Source organism: Chrysemys picta, chromosome 22 (genome assembly GCF_011386835.1).
Source record: "Chrysemys picta bellii isolate R12L10 chromosome 22, ASM1138683v2, whole genome shotgun sequence".
NCBI classification, from domain to species: Eukaryota; Metazoa; Chordata; order Testudines; family Emydidae; genus Chrysemys; species Chrysemys picta.
The window spans coordinates 19,627,810-19,640,979 of NC_088812.1; the positions used below are offsets into that span (position 1 = coordinate 19,627,810).

General features: G+C 50.2%; 2 protein-coding genes across 3 annotated transcripts in view; one reads left to right on the forward strand and one right to left on the reverse strand.

The window, feature by feature from the left end:
• LOC101942172 (gametocyte-specific factor 1-like) overlaps window positions 1–9,843 on the reverse strand; it is a 36,969-nt gene extending 27,126 nt beyond the window's left edge. The window contains exon 1 of the mRNA XM_042844776.2: window positions 9,690–9,843. The gene's annotated coding sequence lies outside the window, so the exon portion shown is untranslated. The remainder of the gene's footprint in view (window positions 1–9,689) is intronic.
• The window catches only part of NCKAP1L (NCK associated protein 1 like), a 91,950-nt gene that overhangs the window by 660 nt on the left and 78,120 nt on the right, over window positions 1–13,170 (forward strand). Inside the window, exon 1 of one of the 2 annotated variants that reach the window (XM_065576409.1) lies at window positions 1,068–2,294. The exons of the other annotated variant lie outside the window; for it this stretch is intronic. Within the exon in view, the coding sequence (XP_065432481.1) occupies window positions 2,136–2,294 (159 nt within the window). The 5' untranslated portion in view covers window positions 1,068–2,135. Of the gene's footprint in view, window positions 1–1,067; window positions 2,295–13,170 lie in introns of those variants that run through there. 2 annotated transcript variants of the gene reach the window in all.

Here is a 13,170-nt window from a genome sequence, read left to right on the forward strand (position 1 = left end):
CTTAGGGGAAGTTGATTTCTTTCACTCTCCCATGGGCTAACAGCTCCTTCGGGGCAGCTCTGAGGGTTCATTCCTGAGGTGCCTGGGAAGGGAGGGGGATTCAGATTGGGGTTCAGTTGAGAATTCAAGGCCAATGCAGGGCGAAGGTTCAGGCTCAAACCCACTGAGTTGCTCTCTGAGATTTTGGTCCCAGCTGGTGGAAACCTCAGGATACTGGCTGCTTCCAGGAGGGCTCACCCCTTGGGCTCATATCTCCTGCGAGCCACACCCAGTGCACAGCCCGGAGGCAGGCTCCTCTGGCTATAGATCCTGCTGCAAGGGCCGAGGCAGGGACAGGAGCTGTGACTCCCAATCCCCAAGGATCACAGCTCAGTGTGTGACCTGCCCAGAGCATGGACAGGCAATCAGTGAACTCACCCCGAAGCCCAGCTTGGCTGTACCCTGAACCCTTTCCTCAGAGCCGCCCAGAGGATTCAGGGACCCTGGGGCAAAGCAATTTCGGGGGCCCCTTACATTAAAAAAAGTTGCAATACTGTAGAATACTATATTCTCGTGGGGGCCCCTGCGGGGCCCAGGGCCTGGGGCAAATTGCCTCACTTGCCGCCGCGCCCCCCCCCCCCCCCGGCGGCCCTGCCTCTCCTTGTGGGCTGCCCCATCCTATGCTCGGCTGGTGGCTCCAGCAGTTTCTTGGGTTCCTCAAGATTGTAACATGCTGATCAGACACCCACATTCCCCCTCCCACCCAGCAATGGATGGAGGCAAAAATCCTAGCTTGTGCTGGAGCTGGGAGCATGGGCCTAGCAGACTGCAGCCGTGGGAGATAGGACTCCTGGTTCTCTCCCAGGCTCTGCCCCAACTGGCTGTCCCCTTCCCCACACACACACACCGTGCCTCAGTTTCCCCATCTGTGACATGGGGAGGAGACGGATCCAGCTTTTTTAAGTGCCTGAGGATCCTTGTTGGATGATGAATGTTGGGCATTACTGGGGCAGTGATCAGGGTGGGGGCTAGCATGGGGGAGGGGGCCTTCTCTCTAGGCTTGGGGGGTCACCTGATCTCGCTGTTGCTAGGTTGCTGCAGTTAGACTGGGTAATGTGCCAGTGCTCTGGGGGTCAGCACCCAGCTGGGGCAAGAGGCTGCTGGGTAGAGCCTGGAGGTGTTCCAGCCACAACCGGAAACAGCTGCCGCCTGCCCCCTTCCTGGTGGGACCAGTTGGCAGCTTCCTCTTTCCCAGCTGGGCCTGGTGATAGCATCCCCTGTGCATGGATCACAGCCCGTCCTGGTCCTGCTCCAATTCAGGACTGTTTTCCCCAGGGCTCCCTGCTGGGCCTCCCAGAGCTGGGGGAGGAGTTCCTGCCCTTTGTTTACACAGATTGAGTTAACCCACTGATCCTGAACTCATGGTGTGCCACAGCAGCAGGGGAGCCCTACCAGGCCTGAAAGCTCTCACAGGGGATTCTTCCATCGCTGCTTGCCGTACGGCAGGGGTAGCCAATCAACAGACTGCAAGCCACATCTGGACCACCAGACGCTTTTGAACGGAGCCCAAAATCTTATTTACTTATTGTTATCACTATTATTATTTTGTATTAGTTTCTCTGGAGTCTGGACCTTGACCAAGAATTTTGGACCTTGACAAAAAATAATTGACTACCCCTGCAGTACATGGTCTATGCCACACAGTTGAGCAGCTCTGTTTCAACCCAGGCGAGGCAGTGATGAACAGACACCCCAACCAGCTCCTTCCATTAGCCAACCTATGGAAAGTTAAATGGCATCATGAGTTCACCGGGCCCAGTCCCTGCATCCACCCACTGCTCCCCAGGGCTGGGATAGAAGTGAGGGGCTGCAGGCCAGGGGCACCATTTAAGATTTTTTTGTTGAGGGAGGGGGGCAACTTTAAGTACGATGCCAGGGGCTACTTAGGCACCTGAAAACTCTAGTTCTTTTGCAGATTAATTTAGAAATTAGCTGACAGCAGCACTGTATCTAATTCCCATATAAAGAAAGAAAACTAAATAACTATTAGATCCACTAGGCTCTAATACAGAGGTGGGCAAACTACGGCTCATGGGACCCTCCTGCTCGGCCCCTCAGCTCCTGGCCTGGGAGGCTAGTCCCTCGCCCCTCCCCAGATGTTCCTCCTCCCCCACAGCCTCAGTGCGCCGGTGGCCGGGCAGCGCAGCTGTAGAGTCCGGCCTGACCCGGTGCTCTGTGCTGCGCTGTGGCGTGGCTGGCTCCAGCCCGGCGGTGCAGCTGTAGCACCGCCAGCTACTGGTGCTCCAGGCAGCGCGGTAAGTGAAGGGCGGGGGGGGTAGATAGAGGGCAGGGGAGTTTGGGCTGTGGATAGGAGTCAGGGTGGTCAGAGGGCTGGGAACAGGGGGGTTAAATGTGAGCAGGGATCCTAGGGGGCAGTAAGGAAGGAGTGGGGGTTGGATGGGGCGGCGGGGGCAGTCAGGTGTGGGGGTTCTGGGGGCGGTCAGGTAGCAGGGAGTGGTGGATAGGGCAGGGGTCCTGGGGGGAGCCATCAGGGAACAGGGGGGTTGGATGGGGCAGTAGTCCCGGGGGGTGCCGTCAGGGGCGAGAAGCGGGGGGCGGGGGATAGGGGACAGGGGCCGGGCCATGCCTGGCTGTTTGGGGAGGCACAGTCTCCCCTAACTGGCCCTCCATACAATTTCCGAAACCCGATGCGGCCCTCAGGCCAGAAAGTTTGCCTGCCCCTGCTCTAATAACTAACATGTTCCAACATCTTGTGCCAAGTCACCTAAGGGACACTGGTTAGCTTTAAAATTTTAATATATATTCTTATTCTTGAATACAACAATTTAAACAATTGTAGAAAAATCTAGATTACTTTCTATCACTTTTTTGTAGTTCGCTAAGCTTGGTTAACCTTTTAACCTTTGGAAACATCCTACTAGGGCAAGGCCCTGTGAATTTATACTGCACCCACCTTGGGGTGACACTTTCAAGTCACTTTCACAGTATTGCCAACCCCAAATGTTCAAAACTCATGAATCAGGCTCACCAAAAATCAAGAGATTGGCTTTAAAATCATGAGATTATGTAAAAATAATAGCGGTGTTCTTTTTATTTGCCTTCTGCTTTTTGAGCCTTTAGGGTGCACTGGGGTCATATTTTGAAGCTTCCTCCACAGCCATGGGGGCTAGAAACTTCATTTTTCTTTAACAAAGAAGACTGAAATAATCACATATTCACTTGACTTGAAGAACTGGGGCTTTAAGGAAAACAATAATTATCATGACACTCATGACAAAATCATGAAAGTTGGCAACCCTGCTTTCACTTCTGTTTAAAAGCTAGTTACTTTCCAGAAGGCCCTTAAACACAACACTACAGTGATTGAGTTGCAGTTTTCACAGGAGAATATATAAAACTAGAGCTGTCAAGCAATTAAAAAAAATAATCGCAATTAATCACGCTGTTAATAATAGAATAACATTTATTTAAATATTTGTGGAATTTTTCTACATTTTCAAATATATTGATTTCAGTTACAACACAGAATGCAAAGTGTACAGTGCTCACTTTATATTTATTTTTTATTACAAATACTTGCACTGTAAAAAAGAAACAAAAGAAATAGTATTTCAATTCACCTAATACAAGTACTCGAGTGCAATCTCTTTATTGTGAAAGTTGAACTTACAAACGTAGAATTATGTACAAAAAAAACCCTGCACGCAAAAACAAAATAATGTAAAACTTTAGAGCCTACAAGTCCGCTCAGTCCTACTTCTTGTTCAGCCAATCAGTAAGACAAACAAATTTATTTACATTTTCGGGAGATACTGCTGCCCGCTTCTTATTTACAATGTCACCTGAAAGTGAGAACAGGCGTTCACATAGCACAGTTATAGCTGGCGTCACAAGATATTTACGTGCCAGATGCACTAAAGATTCATCCACCATTCGAGAGGCAGGGCCTGCTCCAGGCACCAGCCGAGCAAGCTCGTGCTTGCTAGGGGCAGCTAGGGTTACCATACGTCCAGATTTTCCCGGACATGTCCGGCTTTTGGGGGCTCAAATCCCCGTCCGGGGGGAAATCCCCAAAAGCCGGGCATGTCCGGGAAAATCGGGAGGGCTCGGCCGGGGCCTCTTTGGCCGGGGCCGGTGCGGGGCCGGGGGCATGGTGCCGGGCCGGGAGCCGGGCCGGGCGCGCGGTGCCGGGCCGGGGTCCAGGGGCGCAGTGCCGGGCTGGGCGCGGGGCCGGGTCGCGGGGCCGGGCCGGGGTCCGGGCCCGCGGGGCCGGGCCGCCGGGAGGTGCGCTGGGCCGCGGGGCCGGGGGGCTGGTCCGGGAGCCGGTCCGGGGTCGCGGGGCCGGGAGCCGGGCCGGGGCCAGGCCGCCGGGGGGTGCACTGGGCCGCCGGGGGGTGCGCTGGGCCGCGGAGCCGGGCCGGGGTCGCGGGGCCGGGCCGCCGGGGGGTGCGCCGGGCCGCCGGGGGCCGGCAGTGCTGGGCGGGCCGGGGGTGGTCGGCCGGGGCCGGCACCCCAGGGCCCGAGCCGACCCAGGCTGGAGCCGCCGGGGGGGCCAGCCTGGGCCGCGCCTCCTCCCACCACACCCCCCCCTTACCTGCTTCAGGCTTCCCGCGAATTAAATGTTCGCGGGAAGCAGGGGAGGGGGCGGAGACTTTTGGGGAGGGGGCGGAGTTGGGGCATGGGGGCGTGGGCGGGGCTGGGGGCGGGGCCGGGGCCCCTGGAGTGTCCTCCATTTGGAGGCACAAAATATGGTAACCCTAGGGGCAGCAGATTCTAAGGGGCGGCATTCCGTCCAATCCTAGGGTAGCACGGCCGCCCTTTTTTTTTTGGTTCGCCGCTCCGGCCGCCCTGTAGGGGGCGGTGGCGCGGAGGAGGGGAGCGCCCTGCTGGGAGCAGGCTGCACGCTCCGTCTACCCTAGCTGGTTCCAGGTCTGCAGCAAGCCTGGCAGCCCACGTCCTTCCCTCCCCGCTGACCCTCAATTCACCTGCAGGCGGCGCGGCAGGAGGGGCCGAATGGCGAGTGCCCCGGCTGAAGGAAGCACTGGCCACCCCTCTTCTCTCTTTTCCCCCACGCTCCCCCCCCCGCCCCCCGCTAGCCGGGGCATGTACTCCGCTGCCCGGGGCACGTCTGCAGCGCAGGGAGTCCCGCTAGCCAGCGCGGCCGGGGGAGGCAGCCGTGAGCCACCAAGTAAGTGGCACCGAAAGTTTGCACCCTGTCTCCGGCCTCCCTGCACATTTTTTGTTTTTTTGTTGCTTCGCCGCTCAGCCGTCCTGCAGGGTTGTTTTTTTTTTGCTTGGAGCGGCAAAAAAGCCAGAGCCAGCCCTGTTGAGAGGACATGCGTCCATGCTGATGACTGGTTCTGCTCAATAATGACCCAAAGCAGTGCAGACCCACGTATGTTCATTTTCATCATCTGAGTCAGATGCCACCAGCAGCAGGTTGATTTTCTTTTTTGGAGGTTCGGGTTCTGTAATTTCCGCATGTGAGTGTTGCTCTTTTAAGACTCCTGATCGCATATTCCACACCTCATCCCTCTCTGATTTTGGAAGGCAATTTAGATTCTTAAACTTTGGGTCGAGTGCTGTAGCTATCTTTAGAAATCTCACATTGGTACCTTCTTTGCGTTTTGCTAAATCTGCAGCTAAAGTGTTCTTAAAATGAACAATATGTGCTGGGTCATCATCCGAGACTGCTATAACACAAAATATATGGCAGAATGCGGGTAAAACAGCAGGAGACATATAATTCTCCCCCAGGGAGTTGAGTCACAAATTTAATTAATGCATTCTTTTTTTAGCAAGCATCATCAGCATGGAAGCATGTCCTCTGGAATGGTGGCCGAAGCATGAAGGGGCATATGAATGTTTAGCATATCTGGCACTTAAATACCTTGCAAGGCCAGCTACAAAAGTGCCATGCGAATGCCTGTTCTCACTTTCAGGTGACATTGTAAATAAGAAGCAGGCAGCAGTATCTCCTGTAAATGTAAACAAATTTGTTTGTCTTACCGATTGGCTGAACAAGAAGTAGGACTGAGCCGACTTGTAGGCTCTAAAGTTTTACATTGTTTTGGTTTTGAGTGCAGTTATGTAACTGTTAGAGAGCTTATTCCTTCACTCTCACACTTCCTTGGTCCTTCTCGCATGAACAGAGAGCAACAATACCCGAAGTCCGAAGGTGCAAACAATTCGATGTTTATTGGGGTGAACTTCCAGCAAGCTTAAATCCAAGTTCCTTTTTCCTTATTTTCGAATCCCAACTTACTTCCTGTTTGCCCCTAATTTATATAGTAATATTTTTAGCTATACCTTAACCAATCATTCTACTAAAATTTACCTAACCAATCCTAACATATTGTAACATGATTAGCTAACCAATTATATCCCACTACCTTAATTAGTTTACACCCAGCAAAATTAATTATACAGCAGACAGAAACAATTACAGAACCAGACAGAGACCATGCAAATAAACATACAAAACAATACAGAAGTCAGGATTTCACAACTACATCTATACAGACATAAGCGTTTTCCAGCTGTGTCTATTGATAAGTGAGTTCTTACCAGACAGAAAACTATCAACCTAAGTTTCCTTTTATATCTTCTAGGCTCTTTCCTTTCTCTGGAGAGGATAGGAATATCAGAACAGGATTGTATTCCTAACAGCCCAATAGCACCTTGTTTCCATGTGACTAGTTTGGAATGTGAGGATGTGACCATACATTTCCCAGTTTATGGCTGCCCCTGCTGCTTAGCTGAAGGCCTTAGCCTAAGAACCAGGCCTCAGACCGTTACAGTGAGAGAAGGCTCTTACACATACAGAAAGTGATTTTGATTCTTTCTTTTATACCTCTATTACTAGCTAAGTGATAAGAATACACCTAAATTCTTAAAGTATAGGCCTTTACAGACAGGCCTGAATATCTATATCCTAACAGTAACAAAAAAATCTACATTTGTAAGTTGCACTTTCATGGTAAAGAAACCAAAACAATCTAGTGTGTCACACTCACTGAGCTCCCTACCAAAACAACCCAGTGTGTGACATCCCCTGAGGAGCATACCAGAAAAATCCAGTGTGTGACACCCACTGAGCACCCTACCAAAACAATCCATTGTGTGACACCCACGTAGGATGACCAGATGTCCCGTTTTTAAAGGAACAGTCCCGTTTTTGGGGACTTTTTCTTATATAGGCGCCTATTACCCCCCACCCTCTGTCCCGTTTTTTCACAGTTGCTATCTGGTCACCCTACCCCCATGGAGCCCCCAACCAAAATAATCCAGTGGGTGACATTCACTCAGCACCCTGCCCTAACAATCCAGTATGTGACACCAACTGAGCATCCAACCCTAACAATCCAGTATGTGACACCCACTGAGCACCCTACCAAAACATTCACAGATTGAGACAATCTGAGACCTTTTCAAAGCTATCCACACTGGATCTTTCAAAAGGAAAGTCAGTGGATCCATTTACAACAGAAAACTTCTGGCTGTTAGGAACTGAAACTTCCTTGATTAACTCACTTGCACACCATTCAGTTGTAGCAAGCTGCTTGTACAGTTTACCATGAGGACTCCTTTCCCTAGCGGCTTTTCTAAGCAACAATGTATCCCTCACAGAAATTCTGCCCTTACCCTCTTCACCTAGGGCTTGCTCTCTAAAGGAACACTTTCCTGAGCAACAACAGACTCTTTCTGGATCTCAGTTACATCCAGGATCACCTCTGGCTCATCAGGCAGATTTCTACACAATCCCCTTTCAGGCCAACGGCTAGATTTCATAGTCAAAAGGTTAGAAGCATTCTCCTTCCCTTTGCCACACACAAGTTCAGGAATCTTTTTCTTCTTGCTACAAGTTTCCAAACTGTCAGTAAGTAACACAATCAAATCACCTTTATGCTCTTCTTGTGCCCTGGCTAGGATATCACCCTGGTCAGACAGAGTTGCTACATCCTTTTCCAACCACACATTGGCAACAGGCAAAATACAAGCACCAGAATTGTCTGATCTCTGGGATTTTGCTAAGACACTAACTGGATGCAACCTAGTTACAGTGCCATTCTCCCTAGCAGACACAAACTTAGGACCATTCCCTTACTGGGCTTTAGTTGAATCCAGAACCAACTCTGAGATAACTGCATTACCCTCAACCATCACAGGCTGAAAGGCATCTTCTGTCTACTTCACAGATGAAGAGCTGGACACACATTCTCCTTTACCAGACACACAGCTTGGGATCTCATTTCCCATCTCCTAGCACACAGGGCTGTTCACAGACAACTGCCTGGAGACCAGCATAGCTTCCTCCATAGGCAAGTCATTACCCCCAACAGACATAGGCACATTTCCTTCACTGTCACAATTCTCCACACAGGTAACAGGTAAGGTATAGGGACACTCATTTCCCACTATCCTTGCCTTCCCAAACTGCTGACTAGACAAAGCCATCAGCTCACAAGGCTGCCTAGGCTCCTCCAAAATCTTGTCCTCCTCTTCCTTGTCTTGTTCTAAGTCCAGATTTATCTCTGAGACATTAGATAGACATTCAGAAACTTCATTCACAGCTAAACAGCTACTTTCCAAAGACAAACTTTTGGAGAAAACCTCCATAGACACAACCTTAGGATTAATCCTCTCCTGTGCATGGTTTATGTTAACTTGACTGAACACAGCTTTAATATCATTCCCAATCATAAGATCCTTAGGGATTGTGTTTTTCACTCCCACAATCATGATGCCCTCAAATCCCTTCCATTTAAGGTGGATTTTAGCCAAAGGCACCCTGACAAAATACTCAGATAAGGCTATAACTGTTACACTTTCACCTGGCAAATAATCTTCCTTCCTGACAAGACTTGCTTTAACCAGAGTAATAGCTGCTGTGGTGTCCCTCCATGCCATACATCTTACTCCATTCACTTCTGCACTGCTAATAAACTCTGCATGATTTCCCCCATATTTAGCTTTAATATGAGTTTTAAGGTCAAATTCTTCAGAGACAATAGAAACAGCATTTGCACACAGAGCACCAGCTCTGGGCTCTGTGTGGCTTGCCTGTGAGTTTATAATAACAGGATTAGCATTTACCGTGGCATTTGGGGTTGCTGGTTTTGGACTGCCCTTCAGGGTCGGGCAATCTGGTCTCATGTGGCCAAGCACAGCACAGTGATAGCATGTAACCTGTTTATTCTTGGGGTGAGAGCTTCTGCCCTCTGGGCCCCCATGAGTTCGCTTAGAAGAGTCAGGGCTAGTTTTACTTTTAAATCCTTCCCTCCTCTTGAACTGGGGAGAATGGTGATTAATTTTCCCCTGGGGTTTATTCCCTTCTCGAGCCCTGTTTTGGGCATAGGCATCCGCAACCTCTGCAGCCTGTAGAACTGACTCAGGGTCCCTATCACACACAGCTGCTCTCAATGGTCAGGCATAATATCTAAGAACTGTTCCAAAGTTATTAAATCCAGCAGTTTTTCAAAACTCCTATGCGCCTTTGCTCTCACAACCCACTTTTAAACAAAACCCATCAGCTTATGAGCACATTCTACAAAAGAACAATCATTAGATGTTTTAAACTTTCTAAACTTAACCCTGTAAGAATCAGGAGTAACCCTGAATCGCCTTAACACAGAATCTTTAAACCACTCATAATCCAAGGCTTCTTGTTCCCCCAGTTCATTAAATACCTCCCTGGCTTTTCCAGTCAGTCTGGTCAGCAGGACAGGCATTCACTGATCATCAGGGATCTGGTAGAGCTTGCAGAGGCGTTCAAATGTAGACAAAAACTCCTCTATATCCTCAGTATCATTATAAATAGAACACATCCTCATCCAGTTTTTCTCGTGGTGGTGGGGAAGTGGAGCACCAGACGGGGTGGTGACTTTCTCTGCTCTTCCAATACTCATAGCTGAAGCCTGGCCGTTTCCTGTTGCATCTGTTGAGCTCTAGTCTTCCTTTCTTCAGCTTCTTTTTCTAATTCAGCTATCTTTTGCTTTTCCAGCAGTCGAAGATCTGCTAGATTCCGTTCATGCTCAAGTTGCAGTTTATTTGCTGCCTTTTGCACTCTAATTTTTTCTGCATCTTCTGTAGCCTCAGGTAAGGGCTGTGCTCCTGCCTCCTGATCACTGGCCATTAGCAGATCTCTCAGTTCTTGATTTGTAGCTTTCTTTCTAAAGCTTATCCCTTTCTCTGAATACAAATCTTCCAGGGCTTTTTTGTCAAGACCCTCATATGCTCTTTGCTCACCCATTGCAACTGCTCTTTAACCAACCAAACTCTCAATCCCAAAATTTGGATAGCGTGGGGTTCTGACCCAAAGCTTAATTTACCTAGTTCTGTGGATCCTTGCACGACTACACCACTGTGACGATGCTGCCCGTGGGAACCAGCTGAGGTCACTTAATTAGGGAGAACTTAGGGTTACCATACGTCCGGATTTCCGCAGACATGTCCGGCTTTTTGGTCCTCAAATGCCCGTCTGGAGGGAATTTCCAAAAAGCCGAACATGTCCGGGAAAATAGGGAGGCATAAGCCAGGGTCTGCCTGGCCGCAGTATGACCCGCCGGGTCCGCAGCACAGCCCAGCTGCCTGGGCTGCATTGTAGCAAGCTCGGGCAGGGGGTGGGGCGCAGCCGCAGAAGGTGGCGGAGGGGCCGCTGCTGCCCCCGCAGACCGGGCGGACAACGCACCCTAGCCGAGCCCACAGGACCACGGGGAGGCTGGGCCCAGCCAGCAGCTTGGGCTTTCCTCGCGGGCGGGGACCCCCCCGGCCATTGGGGGACCCTTTCTGCGGCCCCGGCATCGCGGGAGCTGTTTCCAGCGGGGACAGACAGGCCGGGGAACGTGCTTGGCGGCGGCAGGAAGGAGGCTGCAGCGCGGGGCGCGAAGTGCGGCGTGTGCCGGGGCTGCAGGGACCTGTGCCGCCCCGGTCACTGCTGAGCGTCCGAAGCCCCGCCAAGCAGAGGCTGCCTGGTGAGCGGGGGAGCAGGGCACGCGGGGGGTGCAGAGGCTGCAGGGTGAGGAGGAGCAGGGCAGGCAGGGGCATAGAGGCTGCAGGGGTAGGGGGGCGCAGGGGCAGGGCAGCGGGGGGCGCAGAGGCTGCAGGGGCAGTGCAGGGGCTGCAGGGCGAGTGAGGAGCAGGGGTCACAGGGGGTGCAGGGGTGGGGGGTGCAGGGGCTGCAGGGTGAGTGGGGAGCAGGGTCACAGAGGCTGCAGGGTAAGGGAGGGTGCAGAGGCTGCAGGGCGAGTGGGGAGCAGGGAAGCACTTAGCAACGCCCAACCAAGATCAGAGCAGGAGGGAGGAGGGGGAATGTGGGGTGCTCAGAGGAGGGGGAAGAGTTGGGGCAGGGACTTTGGGAAAGGGGTTGGAATGGGGGCGGTGAAGGGACGGGGCCAAGGGTGGGGAAGGGGTGGAGTTGGGGCAGGGCCAGGGCCCCTGTGGAGTGTCCTCTTTTTTCAGTGTTGAAATATGGTAACTCTAGGAGAACTGCAAACAAAACGGGGCAGACAAACCCCAAAAGCTGGTGGATATTCCAATACTTAGATTTACCAAGCCAGCACTAAACAGCTCCTGTATTACTACCTCACTGGTTACTCAGAAGTCCAAACAACGCAGTTCCCTTAAAATGCCCAGCCTCAAGCCTCCATCCAGACACACATGCCAGATATGATGATGATTACTGAAAATCTTATCTCATCATATAAAATAAAAGGTTCTTCCAATCCCAAAGGATCAGCCACACACCCAGGTCCAATTATAACTTAGATCTTACCCAAAATACACTCTTATAGCCAATTCTTATTAACTAAGCTAAAATTTATTAAAAAAGAAAAGAGAGAGAGTATTGGTTAAAAGATCAATACATACAGACTTGAATTAAATTCTTGAGGTTCAGATACATAGCAAAGGTGAGCTTGTAGTTGCCAAAAGTCCTTTTAGATATAGTTCGTAGGTTATAGTCCAATGTCCATATTCAGGGTGACTCCAGTCAGTGACTGGGGATCTCAATCCTTATGGCTTAAGGTTTCCCCCTCTTGAAACCCAAAGCAGATCTGAGATGAAGAAGGATCATGTCCCAGAGTTTTTATACATTTCCTGCAGCCTTTTGGCCTGAGAAAACAATAGGCTTAACTTTCCTTCTCCTAAACATCATGGGAATTAGCACAGGATAATTTATCCATTAAACAGTTCAGATACAGGTTACCACAACCTTCAAAGAGACATATAGACAATAATACTATTTCACTCAAGTGTCTTCCTAAATGTTAATACTCCTTTTTGATCTTTGACTCAAAGCTATAGCAATAGACAAGACTTGTTTGCTTACATCACAAGACCTGAGCAAACATCTACCCTTCAGTCTCTAACATTGCAGGCTTGCATGTTAAAGCTCTATGCATTTACATATTTTCCTAACCAGTCTCTAAAGTTCCACGATGGGTCAGGTCAGTCTGTGAGTTAATTAACTCTTTCTGGCCCTATCACCTTTCAATGAGATATTATATTACACTCACAATGTCACAGGTGCTCAGTGGCTGTCACAGCCAGGATTGTTTTAGTAGGGAGCTCAGTTAGTCTCACACACTGGATTGTTTTGGTAGCATACTCAGGAGATGTCATACACTGGATTGTTTTGGTAGGGTGCTCAGTGGGCGTCACACACTGGATTGTCTTGGTAGGGTGCTCAGTGGGCGTCACACACTGGATTGTCTTGGTAGGGTGCTCAGTGGGCATCACACACTGGATTGTCTTGGTAGGGTGCTCAGTGGGTGTCACACACTGGAATTTGCGGTAGGGTGCTCAGTGGGTGTCTCACACTGAATTCTTATTGTAGGGTGCTGAGTGGGTGGCACACACTGGATGTTTTGGTAGAGTTCTCGGTGAGTGTCACAAACTGGATTGTTTTGCTCACAGGGTGTCACACACTATATTGTTTTGGTAAGCTCCTCAGGGAGTGCCACACACTGGATTGTTAGGGTAAGGTGCTGAGTGGGTGTCACATACTGGATTGTTTTGGTAGGGTGGTCAGTGGATGTCACACACAGCACTACAGTACTTGTATGAGGTGAATTGAAAAATACTATTTCTTTTGTTTATCATTTTTACAGTGCAAATATTTGTAATAAAAATAATAATATTAAGTGAGCACTGTACACTTTGTATTCTGTG